We start from the raw sequence: 23,177 nt of genomic DNA, 5'->3' as shown, positions 1-23,177 counted from the left end.
TGGTTCGGTTCTAGAGACCTCCACACCAGCTGGAAGCGAGTCCAAGGTAAATGCAAGTCGCCCCATCCAAGGTGAGTGTTTCTCCTTTTCTCGAGGTGAACTGTACGGAAATACCTGAGTCCTTCGATAATTAACATTTCCTCACCTATCCTTAACATTTTCTCACCTATCACCTTTTCAGAAAATAGTATAATATGTTTCAAGACAAAAACTTTCATTTCAGTTGGCAGTACTATCAACGCTGCAGTGACCGTTGGTGTCGTCTGTGGGATTATCATCTTAGCTCTCCTCGTCGCTTTTGTGGCATATGTGCTCTGCAGGTATTTTGATACTGGATTATATTTCTCAGATGATTATCAGTTCTAAAAAGCTTAGCTCTTGACTATGTTGATATAAATATACCTTATCTTAAACACATGATACACCCTTCATGTACACGTGACTTACAAGTACAACGGATTCATATTTGCATGAGACTATCTTGGTCAATGACACAATTATTGTTTGGATTGCACAAATAATTTATCAAGGGTGATAACTCAGTGTATGTGTAATATACATGAGGCATACAATAAACATAGTATATGGTAAAAAATAGAGTACGTTACATGTTCTTAATACTAAAATACTAAAACTAATTACCACTTTAAGTTGCACCGATGATATGACTTATAATCAGTGTAGATAGTTGTCATAATATACTATTTATAATATATACAGAGAATAATAATTATTGTTCAAATTATCTATACCCTGCAGCTGTCTGTGTAAACTGCCCTGGGCAGTCGCCTGTCTCGTTCAGTGAAAGTATTCATCTGCAGGGGAACACACAAATGCCAATATGTAGCAACCAGATATACAATGGATTCCAATGTACAAAGAATACTAGAGTACAGACACGTGCCTCTAATGATCACGGTGTGAAGCGTTTCACATTGTAGATAGGCATAATACTTATATTTAAATTAGACATTCACTGGCTGAGCCTTCACACAGCAAGATTGTAACACATCAGAATACTTAACCCTATTGAGATAATGACTATGTTGGCATGATCATTCCATACCAAAGATAAATATATTAAATATATTGAAATGTGTTTACACATAGCTATATAGCTATGTCTACCTACATATCTATATATGGAATAGCTAGCCATAATATATTTTACTAACCTTAAACAATGGAAATCCAGTGTCCGATTTAGTGTATGTGACCAGTCTGCATGTCAGTGTCCTTGTCAAGATGGATGAAAAGTGTACAGTTTAAACTGACCAATGGAAGCAAGGCAAAAGAAACAATGACAACATGGAATGAGCTACAACCCCTTTACTTTAATAGACTGCTCCAAAACCATAATAGAGAGAAATGAGAAGTTGAAAAACTCACAACTCTTAAATTCTACAACATAAAAACGGTTGACGTAGATAAAACTAATTATTCAGAAATAATGCCTGCCATATAAAGCTTCGCTAAGAATATAACCAGGCATATGCAAACAGTTAGAACACTGTAACCATCTGATCATATTTGTAAGCTACTTTGACAAGAGGGATGTCTTTACGATGTAAACTGCACCTGAAAAGCAGTGAAGGTCAAGGACAAGACTCGTGGAAATAGTAATCACTCCCTGGGAAACATACTCAACTGATTGTGTGGATTACGGACAGACAGTAGACATGTAGTCTCTAGACTGTTAATCCCATAGGTGTCTCCTATGTGCGGAACGTCTACATGAGTAAGGTAAGCTTCAGTGACATGTCAATATACTTTCACGTTCAAGCTCAGGAGTTATTAAGCAATAAAGATCTTAGATACTAACTACCTTTTTGGGCAGTTTGGATGCATTTAACGATGTGAGTTCAAAATTATGCTAACCGTTGAGCCGTACTTTTATGTATTTCTCTATACTCTTGTAGCCGTAGGAAGAGGAAGGCATTTAACGAGGAGGCAGAACAAGGTGCTGATGTTCCCTCAACCTCCATGGCCATCTACACGGTGCCAGACGGTGCCTCTGCAGGTGCAGCAGATGAGGGCGCATACACGGAGCTGACATTCAAAGCCACACCAAGTGACATCAACATCTACTGCAACACCGGCGCATATGAGGATGAAGCGACAAAGTAGCGGAAACACCCAGGCACATTGGTTTGCCATTTTGTGAAAACGAGTGATTTCTCTACCCATCGACACAGCACAATGCTACATACATTGATCTGTGTGCGTTTTGTTTTAGTTCCGTGAAATAAGTAATTATACTAACATTCATGGGGTTTGCGAAAACACTGTATTTATCATTCGTGTGAACTCATAAATCTTTTTGTATTCTGGAACGTGATAAAACATGAGATAAGTATGAAGAAATATTTCACGTTTAGCCTGAAACACAATATCCCCCACACAAAGTCAAGTATATAATCCCCAGACCAAGCGCTCATAAAACAAAGGGTGCGTAAATAAAGCACTTATAAAATATCTGCTCTTCTTTAACTGGTGAAACCTTGCCACGATGTTTCCTGATAACCTTACACATGTAACAAACATATCTCTCCATACAGTGTTGTACTATAATTACAACACATTAGTATAATTAAATGCACCTTTAACCACTCATAACCACACTCTCACCCGCTTATTTCCTTCTACATATTAAATACTCTTATCACAAATAACGATGACTCTATGTTGGTTTAAATGGAATCACAACAAACTGATCAAAATTTACTGTGGTACAAGTTACCTACGAGTAAACGCTCTAAGACCAAAAGCGTTAAAAAACGTGATCATAAATTCGCACCAGTTCTTATTATATAATCAGTGTTCAAATGATTAAGTATCCCTAGAATGAATGTATCTCCAGTTGCCACTTGTGCCAGGATGTAAATACTTTTGTTAAAGATTGTAATACAGTGTCGGGCCGTAAATTGCTTGACAAAGAAGTGCAGCCGTACTCAGAAACTGTTTCCCATGCAACTATTTCACATGCCCTAATGTCGGATGGTAGTTATGAGTGATGGTGGAAGGGATTTAACATTCGACTCTTTTTGTATAGCTCATTTTGTTTGTATTCGTCACATATAGTTTCTTGTGGTTTTAAAGTTTACAGATGACTAACGTCTTTCAACCATTGTTATATTTATCGTCATGTCATATGTTCACATGTTTATGTCTTTATATTTGTTACACTCTTTTGGTCACTCTTTCTTGAAGTTCTCTATTGTTTATTATGTGTTGTAACTTTTAACAATTCATGTAAGATGTTATTGTTTTGGAATTGTTTTTGTAATAACTTTGGTGCTTATGAATATTATTTTGGTTGAAAATATTATGTATCAATACACATAATGCATAACACTTTGACGACCTAATTTTTCATGGAGGATATCTTAGCTCATTGAGTGCTATTTGTTTGAACATGCACATACCTTACGTAAGATTCGACACAATCAGAAATGGAATGAAAAGTACGTCTGGTGTTATGACTGATTCGCTGAGAAATGAGACAACACTGACACTCTACTTCTGTTTGACCAACATGACGGAAGACATCTGACATAGAGATGGTGTTTATGACCATGACCCAAAGATCATTTACTGGACTTTCGAGAATATATCCCTGTCATATTCAGTCGTGTCTAGTTGCATCATTCAGTACCTCTATGCCAGGACTGAACCACCTGATCCTGGCTTTCTACCAACTCCCCTAAAATGTGACTGTCGAGTTAGTGATAGAGTCTGATTTGCATACAGTCATATCACATGCCTTAATGTGAAGCACATATTCTTTGCATTTTATATTATTTTATAGTTTACTGTTGACTAACATCTTTAAACCTTTTTTTTACATTGAGCGTCATGTCGTGTGTCCACATATGCTTGTATGTTATGTGCTTGTATTTCTTAACCCTTATCAGGCCAGGTGGGTATTTTTGGACCCGAAGTGGCATAAATCATGTAATAACTGCAAAACCGTTGGATGATGAAATGTCATATTCCAGGTATTCCTCAAGTTTCTTGACGGTTACATGCCAACTTAATCTAAATATGGTTATTCTTTCCAAAAAAGAAAATATTTTGAAAATTAAATCTTTAAACCACTAAGTGCCAAGCCGGGCCTATTAGGCCCGGTCACCCCCCTCTTTCTCATGATGCCTATGGCAAAAATCCCTAAGTGAGCTCTTAAACACAGGAGTTAGCAGTCAGTGAGAATGAAACGTCGATCACGAAATAGTACCTCTGGTATTTCTTTGGTGTCAAGTTTACCAGTCAATGATGAATTGGACGGACTTACGTCAGATAGTGGATCTGACAGTGAATTTGTTCCTCATGATGACGACAGTGACAGTAGTAGTTCCAGTGACAGCTCTGAAGAGGAAGCCGACTTGTCTGGTGTTGCAGAAGGGTTTTACAGTGGAAAAGATGGCACACAATGGGCATTTCAGCCACCCCAAATCTCACGTGTTCCCCAGCGCAACATTCTTCGTGGCCCTCTCAAAAAAGTAGTAAATGCCGATCATGTCACCAAAGAGGTCCATGCTTTCAATCTTTTGATTGCGGAAACTCTCATAAAAGATATTGTTGAATGCACAAATCTTGAGGGGAAGAGAATGTATGATGAGAAGGGCAAAAAATGGAAGGATACTGATGTTGTTGAAATCAGTGCTCTGGTTGGAATGTTGAGAACCCTTGGGCACCAGAAACAGAATATGGTCAATAGAGAAGTACTGTGGACCAAATCATATGGCATTCCTTTGATCAGAGCTGCAATGTCCCGAGGCAGATTTAAAGAACTTTTAATATTTCTTCGGTTTGACGATAAATCCACTAGGTCAGCCAGGAAAGAAAAAGACAAGTTTGCCCCATTCCGTGATGTTTGGGAGAAATTCCACTCCTGTCTTGGCCGCCACTATATTCCAGGCACAAATCTGACCGTTGATGAGCAGCTGGTTCCCTTCAGAGGGAGGTGTTCTTTCATCCAGTATATGCCTATGAAACCAGACAAATATGGCATAAAGCTCTTTTGGATTGTGGATTCTGACAGTTTCTACCCTCTGAAATGCATCCCATATGTCGGAAAAGAAGGTCATAACAGACAAGTTGGTCTAGGCAGACAAATCACTTTGGACTTATGTCGTCCATTCTTCCAGTCAAATAGGAACATCACTGCAGACAACTTTTTTGTTGATCTTCATCTTGCAAAGGAGTTGCTCTCCAATGGACTGACACTTATTGGAACTGTTCGACAAAACAAGCGCTTCCTTCCAACGGATTTTACTGCAAAGACTGGCAGGCAGCTCCATGACTCTACTTTTGGGTTCAATGACAAGACAACAATTGTCTCGTATCAGTGTAAGAAGAGGAAGTGTGTGACAGTGCTCAGTACCATGCACAATGACAAAGAGGTGGACCAGTCCGCCAAGAAGAAGCCAGAAATAATTCTCTTCTATAATGCCACAAAAGGGGGAGTTGACACTATGGATCATATGGCCCACAAGTATACTACCAAACGCAAGACAAAGCGTTGGCCACTTGTCATGTTCTTCAACATGCTTGACATTGCAGGGCTAGCAGCATATGTCATCTGGAAGACGAAGTATCCAGCATGGAAGGTGTCAAACTATGATCGAAGACGTGCATATCTACAGGCTGTTGCTGAAGACCTGATACGTCCACAGATTGAAAGACGAAGGGCAAACCCAGTTGGTCTATCAAGAGATATACAACAGGACATTCGATGTGTCCTCCCTGATGGAGCACCTCAAGATACTGAAGAGGACCCCGTGAAGCGTCGACGATGTTGCATCTGTGACAGCAAGAAGGATAGGAAGACCAAGTTGGTGTGCAGCAAATGTTACCGCAATGTGTGCAAGGAGCACAGTTCTTCCACAATTGTGTGTGATGACTGTAAAGAGTGAGCGACGTTGTGGACTGATGACATGAGTGCGATTACTATCGCTCACTGCACTCTGTAACACTGCATTAGTTTAAATTTCCATAAGTCTTTGAACGGTGTTTGAGACAAATGTTTCCATGTAAAACCACTGTTCAGTTACATGCTATACATAAACAAATAAATCATTTCAAGTTTCAAGTTGTTTTATTTCTTCTGTTGATACATTGATCTACCTTAGTAGGGTTTAGGGGCAGGTTTTCTGCACAGTGCACATGATGCTGGAGGAGAACGCCACTGATGTGCCACCATCTGCGTCAAGGTCAGGTGTCGAGAGCTCTGGAATAGAGAAAAGTACAAAATTCAAAGACAATAAAGTAAAAACTTAGTACTGACCGAAATGTTGCTTGAAAAACGGATACAAAATGTCACATGTATCAAATGGCCATACCTTGTCATCACTATACTGTGCATCATATGTACCAGCAGACAGATCTGGGAAACGCTCTCGAACAACAGATCTGATCTCCTCAGGGTACACAAGAGTAGTGCCTGGTTCCGCTATCTTTCCCCCATACTGAAACATATAACATCATCTTGAATAAGTCATTTACCAATTATGAACCAATGGGTGGTTTTCAAAAAATTAAATAATTAATACTTACGATCAGCTGTCCATACATAGCTCTGTACACAGCTTTGCGACTGTCACCATGGTGCAGCAAAACATGTATGAATCCCTGGGAAGCAGTAAGACTGAAAAAGCAATTGAGAATGAACAACAGACATGACAACAATGTTGAGACACAGTAGTAGTAGTATTAGTAGCTGATACTATTTATTCATAATGTCATTTTCCAATTTAATCAGCATTGTATTTGTTAATATTCATGGTTTAACCTTTAAAATTACCCCAAGATCGGGAAAATACACAAGCATTTATGTCTTGTACATGAAGACAGAAAAATCAAGATTTGAAATCTGAAAGTTCAGTTTTTAATAAAATCCACCTTTAAAATACAACTAAACGTATTTTCGAAAATCATTTCATCACAAAAGATAATAGTTATTCTCACCCATTTGCCCTCAGAAGCCTCTTCAGGGTCTCCGTGATGTCTACAGTGAATGGCGCTTTAGTAGATTCAAATGAAGACCTTTCATTTTTCTGTTGGTATCACAACAAAGGAAGGGGGATGGCCGGGCCTCTAAGGCCCGGCTTGGCACTTTATGGGGTATAAAAAGCTTGGCCTGATAAGGGTTAAATTGGGTGCATCTTTTGTTTGTCTTACGCCATTACATAATTTCAAGAATTCCTGTTAAAAGTTGTTGTTTTGATTTAGCAATAAAGTTGTTGATATTAAAGTTATGAAATGTATATATAGAGATGTTTTGAAAAGCATTCAAGTAATTCATAAACAAATGAAAAAGGGATGTTTCACTGAAAATATTTAAACATTAATTGTACCTCCTATTTCCACCATACGCCTTAATATTTTTCATTTTAGAATTTGTTATTTTTTTGCAGCATTCAAAAAACCTCTTCACAAAATTGCAGTATTTGAGGCTCCTTTATTGAAGCATTCTAATTATGCCTCTGCATATCAGAGTTAGGTTGACGAAAGCCTGCAGTAGTGTACTTTTCACACGTTTGCCAATATTGGGAGGCATAAAAGAGCAGGCATGGTGCTGAAACACCTCGGGATACAACCTGAGTGGACAGGCATTTGAGCCAACGACCAGCTGTTCACTTTTTCAAGACGCGTACAATGGACGCAAATCTGCGAGGCAAATTGAGAAATTGTGACGGATTAGATGACTTGGTGACCTTAGATGACTGAGATCTGAAAATGTTCACTTCTGGATTTATTTCTACTACTTCTCTGCCCTTACAGAAACTGGATGACATCAAAAAAAATAATGACACAAGAACAGTATCACGGATCCATTCATATGACGCACTTTCCCATTGTTAGGTTGAATTATCTATTTCAATAACAATAATTGACATAACTTGGGTACGTTATTCATTGATCTAATTGACTGACGCTCCGGCTCAGTTGACATAAACACCATTTGTCACATTTGCGAGCGTGGTAGATAAAACCAATGTAAATGCACCTAAGGGATTCCTTACTAGTGTGCATAATGTACCAGATGTTTATACTGACTCTAGCTAAAGCAAATACTCTGACAGTGGGTGTTCACGATGGGCTTACTCTTTGACAATACTGCATCAGTTCAAGGTCGCCGGCGTCGGTATCACCGCCACGTCATTGCTTTTTCTGACGTGGAAGTCTGTTATTGTGATGCATGACCATGGCATTGGTAAGTTTGGTTTATTCATTCCATTAATTAGTCATATTTTACAAATTAGGATGTAATGCTTTTCAGAGAGTGGTAAAGACACCTTTAAGTAGAGATCTACTATTCTGGATTTTAACCACCCCCTCGGTTGGTGGTGTGTTTGTTTCACGTCACGCGCATCAACATTACATCCATATGACGACAGTCTATACCAAAGTGAAAGAGTGTAGTTTTACGCCGCTCTCAGCAATATTCCAGCTACATGGTGGCCTGTAACTGACAATCACCTAATCGGTGACGTCGTATGCTGGAGATTATTCGTCTTACGGAGAGTTGGAATAAATCCCAGACAGACACACACTGTCAAGACAAGGCTAGATTCGTTATAGGTTCGTGCACGCATTTAGATAATAGGCAAATCTATATCAAATACAGCTGAGAAATATCTTCGAGAGGCTTCAAAATTGAATAATTGTCCTTTTTTGAGGCACATGTCGACACATTTATGATAACAACACTGATGTTCTCGCAAATTCATTAATTGCCTAGATTTCAGTGAATCAGTATATGGTAAGACGGATTTCCCCTCGCAAATAAACTTGTGCAAACTGTTTCAGGAATGAGTGAGTGAGTTAATATTTAACGTCACGTCAGCAATATTTCAGCTGACTCTAGGCAAAGTTTATGAGAAACATATCACGAAGTCAAAAATAATCTATGAACAAGGGTGCCAAGACCATAATTTCAACAAGTCCAAATATTGTGTGTGTGTGTGTGTGTGTGTGTGTGTGTGTGTGTGTGTGTGTGTGTGTGTGTGTGTGTGTGTGTGTGTGTGTGTGTGTGTGTGTGTGTGTGTGTGTGTGTGTGTGTGTGTGTGTGTGTGTGTGTGTGCAGTTGTAAAAAATCCATGCACAGAGCTTGGTATGACCAGCCGATTTATTGAACCGGGCCCATTTAACTACGTATACTGGTCTAGGTGAAGTAAGGGCCGAAGTGTTGTGTTAGGCTAACTGAACAATATATTCAAGGTCACATACAACGTAAAATACAACTTTGCAGATTCTGAATTGAAGTTGAAAAAAAAGCGATGAAAAAATATCCCGCGAGATTGGAGTTCAAACGATTCACTAATTGTCCCCCAGTGGTTTCAACACCTATTGACGCATATGCAGTGAATGGGTTCGTATAGCTTTAAACAGTAAGCCTGCAGAAAATATGAGTTCATGGGCAGTAGCCCAATCTTGGTTGTGTACAGAAACAAGGAAATAATCTACTCTTTACATAGAATAGCAGATAAGCAGACCCTGGCACAGAGAAAACTGAATGTCTGGTTTATTGACCCCTATGTGTTTGCCTTCATGTCCTCTAATGACAATATGCAATGCATAACTTCAATCACTGGCCACATTGCAATTTGAAATACGCCATAAATTAAGGGCCGGCCAAGCGTATAGGCAAACGAGCTTGTAGCCAATGAAAAGGTTTCGTTACACTTCAGTCCACACCCTCGGCTTTGACTGGGTACGGTATCGAGGTTGCTTTGTTTCGAGGGAAGTAAATCCAAGTACAAAATATTGCACTTTTGATTTGTCCAGAAACTCTAAGCACTGTGGCCACTCTCTCACAAGGGATTTGGCAAAATTAAACATGCAGCTGTTATGTATATGTGCTAAGGATGAAAAAATGAAAAAAAAGTTTTTTCGAAAACTCAAAATTTAAACTCGCTCGCCCATGGGCATTCCCATGGGCCAACAGTGGCCAATGGGCAGGCCCATGGGCGAGAGGGTTTAATTTCGTCCAGAATAAATGTTTTGGAGGTTGTAAATGAATGAAAAAATGTTAATAAGTATCATGACACAAGTTTCAGCTTGTTGTGACTTCACTCTGCTAACTGACAGTGATTTTAAAAAATCTCGCCCATGGGTGAAAAACATATTGGCCCAAGGACGAGGATAATTACATTCATTGAAAATACATGTTTTTTCCATGCTTTGCAGTTGTTAAATAAATGAACGTGTATTTATTAGTGTCGTGACACGAAATAAGCTTATTTTGACTTAATTCGGCTAATTTAGAGTGATTTTGTAAAAGGTCTCGCCCATGGGCGAAAAACATTTGGCCCATGGGTGAGAATATTTACTCTTACTCAAAATAGATCTTTTTCCATGTTTTGGAGGTTGTAAATGGATGAAAGTATGTTCATAAGTACCGTGGCACAAATTTCAGCTCATTTTGAATTAATGCCGTTAATTTAGAGCGATTTAACAAATTTTTACCCATGGGCGAAAAACTATTTTGCCCATGGGCGAGAATATTTCCTTTTATCCTAAATACATCTTTTCCAATGTTTTGGAGGATGTAAATGAATGAAAGTACATCTATGAGAATCATGACAGAAATTTCAACTCATTTTGACTTAATTCCTCTAAATGAGAGCCATTTAAAAAACTCTCGCCCATGGGAGAAAGACATTTTGGCCCATGGGCGAGAATATTTGCCTTCACTCAAAATACATCTTTTCCTGTGTTTTGGAGGTTGTAAATGAATGAGGATATATTTATGAGTATCTTGGCACAAAATCCAACTCATTTTGACTTAATTCTGCTAATTGAGACCGACGTTCAAAAACATCTCGCCTATGGGCGAAAAACATTTGGCCCATGAGCGAGAATATTTCCTTTTCACTCAAAATACATCTTTTCTAATGTTTTGGAGGATGTAAATGAATGAAAGTGCCATTATGAGTATCATGACACAAAATTCAACTGATTTTGACATAATTTTGCGAAGTCAGGGCGATTTTTTAAAAAATATGCCAGAATAATTACTTTTACTCAAAAATACATCTTTTCCTGTTTTGGAGGTTGTAAATGGATGAGGATACATTTATAAGTATCATGGCACAAAATTCAACTCATTTTGACTTAATACCGCTAATATGTAACAAGTACAAGAATCTGGACCACACATACACACACATGCACGTCGTCAAATGAGCTACATAATCTTAGGTACGACGGTAATCCCTGTTTAACCTAACCTCTCATACTTGACATACCGTATCGATCGTATTTAGAACAGTAACTACTGTCAAATTAGCATGTATTTCATGGTAAAAAGCTGTCTTTGAAACACAGAATGTATTCCGAGCTGATCTGCTTTTCAGTCACATCCTGTCCCACGCCCAGGGATGACATTGACATTGTGTGATGGAACAAAGGAAAAAAATCTTTTTCACTCTTCGAAATGTACCGTTTCTACAACATAATACATGCTAACTGTAACATAATAGCGGAATAGAGAACCATTGACTATTTGAATTCAGTTTGTCAACTGCTGACTGTTGTTGCTGTCGAACACTCACTGTTTACATGTTGTAACGATAACCAATTCAAAAACTGTCGTCCCATGTCATCCGTGTCTGAGCATGTTGATCTTTTCTTTGTGGTTATATATGCACATGACGGGATCTCACGAATGCCTTTTATCTTATTGTGCATGGATTATTTTATATGTTGAGTCACTCGCCCACAGTGCCGGGAGTGCAAAACTTCCCTGTCACCTTGATGGTGCAGTGCATAACGAAGATATGTAGAAACAGGTGATAGTGAGAAGTCAATTCTTAACGCCATTCGTAACGGATATTACTTCACATCTCACTCATGCACACTTACACATATAGCAAACCCTTGATGGCATTAATTCCACATGACACTAAATTATCAGTTCAGCCTTAATACGTTCTGTGAAAATAAAGAAATACAGAAGATGTTTACAGAAACTATTTACGACAGCTTTTGTTCGTTATCCTTGTGTTGTGTCTTTCTGGTCAAGAAAATTAGTGAGTGAGTGAGTGAGTGAGTTTAGTTTTACGCCCCACTCAGCAATATTCCAGCTATATGGCGGCGGTCTGTAAATAATCGAGTTTGGACCAGACAATTGAAGTTGAACTTATTTGTGAAAGCCCTAATCAAGAGTGACCGAACTTCAGTGACTATGCTGGGACACATTAATAAACAGTGTTGTGAGATCTTTAAACTGTATTGAAATATGTCCTGTCAATCCCACTGACATTCGCCAAATATACTTACCTAGTAGTTTTAAGTGTACCTACCCAGTTTAGCATGATTAATAGTGTGGTCTCCATTTTTAGTACTTCCCGTTTGCCCGTCCCGGCTTTTCTTCGTCTGAGGTTTTATGGGGTATTCTCCTATTTGTCAGATCAGAAATAATCTACAACAGGGATAGGTCACTCGCTTGTTTTTTTTACCATTTGTACTAATTAGTATGTGCCTCGTCATGCTTCAATGCACACAGTGACCTGGTTCGTTTCCATCGCAACTTCGGCTGCGTTTAACAGTACTTCAGCCAGTTTACTGTATCAGTCGAAATCTTACAATGAATGAATGAATGAATGAATGAAGAGCAAAAATATATGTGAATGAATGAAAGAAATAATAAAAGACAGAAGTGCATATGTGAATGAATGAGAAAGAAATATTAAAAGAAAGAAGTACATATGTGAATGAATGAAAGAATAAATGATACACCACGGCCACCCCTTCCAAAACATGCTAAAGAACGCAAAACTATCGTTAGATCACATGTGTTAACATCAGCTTGTTATCGTCTCCCTGGTCAGACATAACAATTGTCAGACAGGTTAAAACAACAAACTATCTGGTTGACTGCACAGCTGCCTGACGTAGTATACCCACATCACCTGCTTTTCCTGCGTAACCTTCATCTACATCACCATCCTTAATATATTGAGCAGAGAGCACAGAAGGCCGTATAGCTGTAACCACTGAACCGTGGCGTCTCTCTGCTCCCAACTTCACAAGTGGGGGTGTCCTTTTCTACCTCTTCCATTAATCTTTAAAACATCTAACAAGCTCAACGCATACAACTTTTTACTAAAATGTGATGTTATACATAATCATAAGAGTATTTTTAGGTATTATTCAGTTGATAAATTATCATTTTATGATACATGTATGTATGACATGCTGGGCAGGTATAGGGCATTTTTGTGTTAATATACCATTCCCATTTTCATAATGCTTAAAAAAGACACTCATTAATCTATCAGTTTTGTCATTCTTTCACTCCAACATGGTTGCTAAATCCCCTATGATCATAGTATATCGAATCTCCCATACCCAATTCACTTAATCCTGAGAAATCAACCAGGCATGACATACCCACATCGCCTAATTAATTTTCCGTACCTATCGAGTAAAAAATACATAAATTGGGAGGACACCCTCTTAACTAATGGGAGTGAGCATTGTAGGGAGTACCCTCACTCTCACAAACCCACATATTGAGGAGAAGCGGCCGTGTTTGTCGGGGATTCTTCTGGCTTTGCTAAATAAATCGTACATAAACATGTAAAATATTTTGCTTTGATTCTTTAACTACCCACATTATGACATTGAGACCATTCTGATTTATCGAGTAAAATACGATTGTATAGTTTTGAGTTTGAATCTTGGCATATTGTACCGGTTTGCCACTTTAGCACTCTATCTTTTTAAATGGGATAAAACACATACACAAAGGCATCGGTGAAAGAATGAGCTGTGGAACCAATTCCTGAATGATAGTCGCCGCACGAACAGTAGTCGAGAAAGTTGGCATCATCGTGAATCGAGGGTCTGTTAGCAATGTAAACTGCATATTGTAACACAGTGGCCACAATAAAGAGTAAAGGAGAACTTGACAGAAGGCTTCAGCGTCTCAACGACCAGCTTCAAAGACAAGAGATTTCCATAATGAGCTGTGCTCATCAGACTGTCTACCTCGCTCATAGTGACCACATTACTGTACCTCATAACGTATTTTGTTTTCCTTCATGTCCGGAGCATCGAACGCCATAGTGTTGACGTCTGATTACCTCCTTACGTAATACCCAGGCAAGTTGTTTGTTTGAGGAGTAAGAGGATTAGGCGGTATGGTCGACTAGATTTCTTTGTTTAACTAATCCCACACGGCCTTCACCAATAGAGGGAATGATTTCTGTTCAGTTATGACATTGCTGTTCTCCATATGTCTCTGTTGTCTCCACACATCTCTATGTTGTTGTATTTTTGTGTGTTTTGAAACTGTGATTGGGACTAGTGAACAAGCTTTACAGTACCTCACCCATACAACATATAATACAAAATATAAATGAAGCATTTGTCGTCATCCATATGAACTATTATATAATAACATATGCATACATATCATTACATCAAATACAACTATCATATAAGTAAACATGAAAAATAAAGTTACGGTTTGTTGTGTCTGACTAGCTCTTTGTAGAAACACTGAACATTTGTGAGAAGGTTTTTGACAAGTTAATTAGTTTCCTGTTAAAAAAATAAAAATCAAGCTTTCTGTTGTATGATAAAATCGTGGACGGATTCAACTATTTTCTGGTTTTCACGGTGAATAAGTTTTTTTCCGTTCACCGAAGTCATCATAGACCACAGTGAGAAAAGGTCAATCTTCAAGCAGTAAGGAAGACCATGATAGCGTATGGAGTAGTTGTGTCTTCCTTGGTTTGGTCATCTCCTCCATTCCCCCTCCCGTGAATCCCACCTCACCAGGGCGTGTAGGACTTGGCTCGGTGGATTAAAAGGGACTCCTATAACCCCATATACCCCTAATCACAATGCTATAATTTGTCGTTTTTGTGTATCCGGTTTTGTATATTCTGTAAAATTGTATAGTACTGGTGAAGTGTTAATCGAAGCAATATTTTGCTTGCTAAACGAACCAGATTGTTTTAAACATATTTATTTCCAGAAGAGGATTTGGATTGGTAAACAAGCAATATATTGCTTATGTTAATACCGCTCCAGGATACAAGTAACTTATATAAAGCAGTCGTGAGGAGAAAAGCATGCAAATGTCAAGCAATAAACAATAGCTTTCTGTGAATGTAACAATCAAAACGTGATAACATAGCCACTTATAACATTAAGATCGTTAATGTCGGAAGTGCAGTTTCACTTTACTATTACAGCACAAATCTGCCTGAGAGTACAATGAAAGAATAGATAGATTCTAATAGTTCGTGATTATCGTTAGCAGATCCACTAGGGTGGCCGTATAGTATTGATTTGATATCATATCCTTTGGTATAGAAGTGCATTTTGTGTCTTATGTCAGAGTAATTTATGCACGAAAGAAAATAGTGAATTGGATCTTCGTAAGAGTAGCCACAAGAACAAGACGAATTTGAAGATAAAAATCGTTCATATTTGTGAGCGTTTAAATCACTGCAACCGAGCCTGAGCCGCGAATGAATAATCTGACAGAATCTTGATCCTGAGTTTAAATTAAAGTAGGTTTGATTATTATATGACACACTAATTGTTTTCTTAAAACTACCCAGAGTAGCCGATTCTCTATGATCAGTAGACAAAGAATTCCACAATCTTACAGTATCTGGGAGAAATGACTTAGCATAAATTGCACTTTTGCTATCGATAGTTTGGAGCTTCAAACGATCTCGAAAACTGTAGTTTGCTGTGTCAGATACCTTAGGAGGGACGAGATTGCTCAAATATTTTGGAGTGAAATTATTAACCATCTTATAGAAAAATGTTAGTTTTTGGATGTGTCTACGAGTACATAGTGGTTGGAAATTTGTCTCATCATAAATTTTCTTATGACTCGTACCGCGTACAGCACCGCAAATAGTTCTGAGTGCATCAAGATTACGTTTTTCAAGTGTTAATGCTTGCTGTTTGGTACAGTTGTCCCACATGTGACAACAGTAGTCGAAAATAGACAAAATAAATTGTATGTAAATTGGTTGCAAAGTTTTCCGTGAAAGACGATATTTAAAACCTCTAAGACAGTTTACCATGGGTGCGACCTTTTTAGCGATGCAGTTAACATGGTCTGTCCAGGAGCAGTCATGCTGTAAAGTAAGTCCCAAATGTTTATGGCTATTAACACCATTAATGTTATAACCCTTCATTGTTAAATTTAGTTTTGGGCTCGGCCGCACTTTACGAGATAATTGTATAGAATCTGTTTTATTGGGATTAAATGTAACTTGCCATTTGTCGGCCCAATCAGAAATTTTACGAAGATCATTATTAAGACACAGGGCAGTTTCGGCAGGATCGTCTATTATAGCATAAAGTGATGTGTCATCTGCGAAGAGACGGATATTGCTGTTAATTCCTTCAACAATGTCGTTGACATAAACTATAAACAGCAGGGGTCCTGGGACAGAGCCTTGTGGAACGCCGGCTAAGAGTGATCTTTGGTCAGACGTATAACCATTTATAACAACTCTTTGAACTCTGTTGTCTAGATAACTCTCAAACCATTTCAACAAATTACCCCCGATACCGTAACGTATTAGGTTGTGTATAATACCTTTATGCCAGACCTTGTCAAAAGCCTTACTCACGTCACAAAATACAGCCCTAATTTCCTTACCTCTATCGACTGCACTCGCTATAAAGTCATACAGGTACGTTAGTTGATTTACTGTTGAATCACCTGGCACGAAACCGGATTGTAAGTTTGTAAGTATTTCATTATCCCTAAAATGATTGAATACGTGTTTGAAAATGCATCGTTCAAAAGTCTTTGCTACACAGCTTGTTAGTGCGACTGGTCGATAGTTACAGCATTCATTTATACTGCCTTTTTGTGAATAGGAACAACTAATGCCTCCTTCCAAATATCGGGAAACACTTTGTTCTTTAACGATATCTTAAAAACTTCAGATAAGGGAACTGCTAATTCTCTTGCATTCATTTTCAGGAATTTGTTGCCAATACCATCTGGGCCTGTTGCTTTAGTGGTGTCAACAGAGAAGAGTATATCGTAGATTTCTTGCGAACTAAGTGTTAGGTCACATAATGGATTATCTACCGCTGAGTGAATTTCGGGAATATCCCTATTTGGAGCATCTACTCTTGCCTGATCTGCAAAGAAATCATTCATAATGTTTGCTGTTTCAGCACTGTCATCGTATAGTTTGTCGTTATGGATTATCGAAGGAAAAGTGTTAATATTGGTGATATGTTTACTTTTTACATAATTCTTAACTAGATGCCACCATGTTTTTGTACCGTGTTCATTGTTTATCTTTTCATCAATTTTTTTCGTGTACTTCCTCTTTGCATTTCTTGCCGCGGATATAACTTTATTTCTACTCGATCTAAAAAGTGCCCAGTCAGATGATGAGTTACGCCTTTTTGCGATTTTATGATGGCGATTGCGTCTACGAATCAATTTACGTACCTCACTACTCATCCAGGGGGCATCCCGGGACCTTATCCTAACGACTTTATTTGGAATATAACTATCGCATACGTCAAGAATTGTACCTGTAAAGTCGTCTGCGATACGGTTAATATTTTCAGAGGCGAAGATAGCATGCCAGTCAAGAGTACATAGGGCATTTTTAATCTCGTCAAAATCAACTAGCGTATAATTATATATTTTTCTCTTGTCTCTTTTCTCTGTCTATCATTTCTGAGAGGTGAATGAAAGCCAGGAATTAGGATATCATTACTACTGATACCATCATGTAACCATGTTTCAGTAAGACATATGACGTCGTATGAGCCAAACTCTGCCTCAAGTATGTCAATTTTATCTTTAAGACTACGCACATTTAAATGAATAATGTTTAGTTCACGACTATTAGTTGGACCTGGGTTAGAATGAATATCGCCGCAGACCAAGAGAATAAGAGACACTACCAGGGAGACGTTGGCATTGTATAGGCAAAGGAGTAGTAAAGAATAAGAAGTATGTTTAAGCTTGTTGGCAGATTTGTTTTGAATGTGACAAACAAAGGAACCCACCACGTGTCTATACTGTACAATATCAATCATTATCGAATAGTTTAATCATCATAACTTGGGTGGGTTCACTTGTGAGAAAACAAATCGTATTTGATTTCCGACATGCGACTGAAATGCAATATAACTGTGTATGTAAAGCTATTGATATGTTAAGAGAAAAAGGCAAACATATCTGTATGCTAATGGGTAGATAACGTGAACAATGTATCTCTCTGACAGAAGTGCAAGAAGATAATCTCACAAAGATGAGAAAACAGGAATGAACAAAAAAATAAAATCATGTTACAGGTGGAATCTTTCATCTGCAACAAGAAAGGCAACAGTGGAAAACAAAACAACATAGAATATCATCTACTAAACCAGCATGGTGATTCGTCGTAATCTCGCCTCTGCATGCTGCTCAGGATGCACGAGCGTCTTATGTAATAAGAATGTGTTGGGCGGACTGAACCTGACAAACAGATTCTTTGAGAATCAAAATAAATATGTTTTAAGCACATTTCCAAAATTGAAATACAGCATGCACACAATAACTAAATTGGAAGGAATATCGTGTCGGACAAGGTTTTCCAGAGCACATGCACATAAATGTGCAGGTCTTGCAAAAGGGCAAAGCAGGTATGCTTGACAAAGTTCTTGCAAAGGAGGTTTATACACAACACCAAAACCAACTGGTCAGCTCGACGCCTTATAAAATAATCAATTCGAGATTTCCGTTGAATGTGAGATATTTGGCTGTGCGTCTTTGCGCAATCAGTCTTATTCATCCATATACATTCACGAACACCTGTTCATTTCAAATCTGGTGTCACATAATGACCTAATGTGACCCATGGATGAATTGTGTATATGACAAGTAAAATACACTTGAAAGCGGCAGCTGTTTTACTCCAATAAACAAGACCAGCGGACGAGACACGACTTTTTCGGCGCAAATTGTCTCAGGAGCTTTGCGGAAATTACGTAAGTGAATGCGGAAGAAACAGAAAGCGTCATCGTTCCGCTCAGTTTTCATTGTCTTTGCGAGTTATGCTGAGATACTCAACAAACTGAGATAAAAGTCAGAATGATGAAAAAGTGGAAATCAGTTTGTGGATTAGAACTTGAAAATCACTCATGAAGTCTCTGACAAAATAATATCTGTTCAGGTCATGATCATTTGATAAAAAAACAGAGAAAGTTCTATGGATATACAACTTCTTATAAGGTAAGCAGCATTTCGGCGCAGCTGTTAAACTTGTTATTCAGAAAGGGATGTCTACGGGGTAAATCTGTAAGTTAATTTAAACCTTTGTTTTAGGTCAAGGTCAAAATCGTTTGGTGTAGTGACAACGGTGTTGTTTTAATGGATTAGACACGGGTTTTCTTAAAAAAAAGTAAAATGTGTATCCTCCGGAAACGAAATAAGACACGTGTACCAGAATGTAAGTGAATCGATGTTAGCGAGTTCAACCAGTGACTTCAGTTAATAAATTGGACTTTCAGTTCACTCCTTCCATTAGTAATGAGTTATTTAGTTTCTTGATAAAATTGCTTGCAAAGTGAATGATAGAAATGACAGTTTTCATTATCATTTTAACAACTTCAGTTATGGCAAATGCGCTGCTATACTTCACGTTTTGTCCTACTTATTTTACGGGAAGATACCTTTGTGTAAACGGTTATATGTTCATTTTGAGAAATGGTAAAAAGGGAGAATGTATCTCGTGAAAATGAATTTTGAAAGACTGCAGATCAACAGTTCCTAGCTGTCTCAACAACATAATTTCTAAAATACTTAGAGACCACAATCACGAAAGCCAAAGTAAATCTTTTCGACTGTAGCCAAAATGGTGAAAATCTATTTAAAAATAGAAAAGTACGCGCAAAATCAATCTTGATTATATTACGTATTCCTCATAGCCCAATGTAAAGATTACACATTAATAGTATGGATACTTTAATCTATAGTTTAAACGAATCTCCTCAAGTAATCGTGACTGGATTGGCAAGCATAAACATGTATATCAATGCCACTCCATACCAATAATATAATTACATAAGATACATGATAACAACACTTCATGTTCCGCTCGTCAAACGTCAGAATTTTTTTACAGTTATCAAAGCAGACTAGCAGGACCACTAGCAGCGAAAAACAAAACAAAAACAAATAAATCAATAAATCTAAACGAATAGATGGAATACTAAAAACCACCAAAATATGCACGCCCCCTTTAAAAAGGTAGAGTGCAAACCGGTAAAATATGCCAAGATTCAAACTCAAAACTATTCAATCGTATTTTACTCGATAGGTCAGAATGGTCTCAATGTCATAATGTGAGTAGTTACAGAATCAAAGCAAAATATTGTACATATATGTATCATAAAATGATAATTTATCAACTGAATAATACCTAAAATACTCTTATGATTATGTATAACATCACATTTTAGTAAAAAGTTGTATGCGTTGAGCTTGTTAGATGTTTTAAAGATTAATGGAAGAGGTAGAAAAGGACACCCCCACTTGTGAAGTTGGGAGCAGAGAGACGTCACGGTTCAGTGGTTACAGCTATACGGCCTTCTGTGCTCTCTGCTCAATATATTAAGGATGGTGATGTAGATGAAGGTTACGCAGGAAAAGTAGGTGATGTGGGTATACTACGTCAGGCAGCTGTGCAGTCAACCAGATACTTTGCTGTTTTAACCTGTCTGACAATTGTTATGTCTGACCAGGGAGACGATAACAAGCTGATGTTAACACATGTGATCTAACGATAGTTTTGCGTTCTTTAGCATGTTTTGGAAGGGGTGGCCGTGGTGTATCATTTATTCTTTCATTCATTCACATATGTACTTCTTTCTTTTGATATTTCTTTCTCATTCATTCACATATGCACTTCTGTCTTGTATTATTTCTTTCATTCATTCACATATATTTTTGCTCTTCATTCATTCATTCATTCATTCATTGTAAGATTTCGACTGATACAGTAAACTGGCTGAAGTACTGTTAAACGCAGCCGAAGTTGCGATGGAAACGAACCAGGTCACTGTGTGCATTGAAGCATGACAAGGCACATACTAATTAGTACAAATGGTAAAGAAAACAAGCGAGTGACCTATCCCTGTTGTAGATTATTTCTGATCTGACAAATAGGAGAATACCCCATAAAACCTCAGACGAAGAAAAGCCGGAACGGGCAAACGGGAAGTACTAAAAATGGAGACCACACTATTAATACGAAACATGCTAAACTGGGTAGGTACACTTAAAACTACTAGGTAAGTATATTTGGCGAATGTCAGTGGGATTGACAGGACATATTTCAATACAGTTTAAAGATCTCACAACAATGTTTATTAATGTGTCCCAGCATGGTCACTGAAGTTCGGTCACTCTTGATTAGGACTTTCACAAATTAGTTCAACTTCATAGATATAGCTTGAATTTTGTTATATTTATAGAATACCTAAATTCAAAAGAATCTCAAGGCTTAATATTCTAAGTGTACTGTATATGTTGCTGGAAGTAAAGGTCTGTGTTTGGGACCCGTGAAGATCTGGTGTAGAAGAGGACTTCAGCAACCCATGCCTGCCATAAAAGGCGACTATACTTGTCGTAAGAGGTGACTAACGGGATCGGGTGGTCAGGCTCGCTGACTTGGTTGACACATGTCATCAGTTCCCAATTGTGCAGATCGATGCTCATGCTGTTGATCACTGGATTGTCTGGTCCAAACTCGAATATCTACAAACCGCCGCCATATAGCTGGGATATTACTGAGTGCGACATAAAACTAAACTCACGAAATTAAACTGAATTGTCATTAGAATTTCACCTATTTTTAAACCATATGTTTGCAAAATAAGGAAAACAAGCAAACGAAAATATTTTCGTCCACGAGCGAGGTTAGTCGAATTAAGACCGGAATGATTTCATCTTTTTTATGTCATGATACTTATAAACACACTTTCATTCATAAATTTACAACTTCCAAGACAATAAAATAAAACTATGAAAATTTAAGTGGAAGTCCAGATTCTTGTACTTGTCAGAAATTAGCGGTATTAAGTCAAAATGAGCTGAATTTTGTGCCATGATACTTATAAATGTATCCTCATTCATTTACAACCTCCGAAACACAGGAAAAGATGTATTTTTGAGTAAAAGTAATTATTCTGGCATATTTTTAAAAAAATCGCCCTGACTTCGCAAAATTATGTCAAAATCAGTTGAATTTTGTGTTATGATACTCATAATGGCACTTTCATTCATTTACATCCTCCAAAACATTAGAAATGATGTATTTGGAGTGAAAAGGAAATATTCTCGCTCATGGGCCAAATGTTTTTCGCCCATAGGCGAGATGTTTTTGAACGTCGGTCTCAATTAGCAGAATTAAGTCAAAATGAGTTGGATTTTGTGCCAAGATACTCATAAATATATCCTCATTCATTTACAACCTCCAAAACACAGGAAAAGATGTATTTTGAGTGAAGGCAAATATTCTCGCCCATGGGCCAAAATGTCTTTCTCCCATGGGCGAGAGTTTTTTAAATGGCTCTCATTTAGAGGAATTAAGTCAAAATGAGTTGAAATTCTGTCATGATTCTCATAGATGTACTTTCATTCATTTACATCCTCCAAAACATTGGAAAAGATGTATTTAGGATAAAAGGAAATATTCTCGCCCATGGGCAAAATAGTTTTTCGCCCATGGGTAAAAATTTGTTAAATCGCTCTAAATTAACGGCATTAATTCAAAATGAGCTGAAATTTGTGCCACGGTACTTATGAACATACTTTCATCCATTCACAACCTCCAAAACATGGAAAAAGATCTATTTTGAGTAAGAGTAAATATTCTCACCCATGGGCCAAATGTTTTTCGCCCATGGGTGAGACCTTTTACAAAATCACTCTAAATTAGCCGAATTAAGTCAAGATAAGCTTATTTCGTGTCACGGCACTAATAAATACACGTTCATTTACTAGTATTTAACAACTGCAAAGCATGGAAAAAACATGTATTTTCAATGAATGTAATTATCCTCGTCCTTGGGCCAATATGTTTTTCACCCATGGGCGAGATTTTTTAAAATCACTGTCAGTTAGCAGAGTGAAGTCACAACAAGCTGAAATTTGTGTCATGATACTTATTAAC

General features: G+C 37.8%; 2 protein-coding genes across 3 annotated transcripts in view; both read left to right on the top strand.

Moving 5' to 3' along the window:
• Window positions 1-3,898, top strand: part of LOC137273509 (uncharacterized) — a 50,273-nt gene extending 46,375 nt beyond the window's left edge. Inside the window, exons 6-8 of one of the 2 annotated variants that reach the window (XM_067806227.1) lie at window positions 15-75; window positions 231-320; window positions 1,920-3,898. In XM_067806227.1, coding sequence (XP_067662328.1) covers window positions 15-75; window positions 231-320; window positions 1,920-2,127 — 359 coding nt within the window. In that variant the 3' untranslated portion in view covers window positions 2,128-3,898. Of the gene's footprint in view, window positions 1-14; window positions 76-230; window positions 321-1,919 lie in introns of those variants that run through there. The other variant, XM_067806228.1, reaches the window with a different exon arrangement.
• Window positions 3,899-4,208: 310 nt separating this feature from the next.
• Window positions 4,209-5,915, top strand: LOC137271698 (piggyBac transposable element-derived protein 4-like). Its single transcript, XM_067804119.1, has one exon. The coding sequence runs from the start codon at window positions 4,209-4,211 to the stop codon at window positions 5,913-5,915; it is 1,707 nt and encodes a 568-aa protein (XP_067660220.1).
• Window positions 5,916-23,177: the final 17,262 nt, after the last annotated feature.

Source organism: Haliotis asinina, chromosome 2 (assembly GCF_037392515.1).
Source record: "Haliotis asinina isolate JCU_RB_2024 chromosome 2, JCU_Hal_asi_v2, whole genome shotgun sequence".
Taxonomy (NCBI): Eukaryota; Metazoa; Mollusca; class Gastropoda; order Lepetellida; family Haliotidae; genus Haliotis; species Haliotis asinina.
Note: the sequence above shows the minus strand (reverse complement) of the source record. Positions and strands in the feature narration are given on the sequence as shown.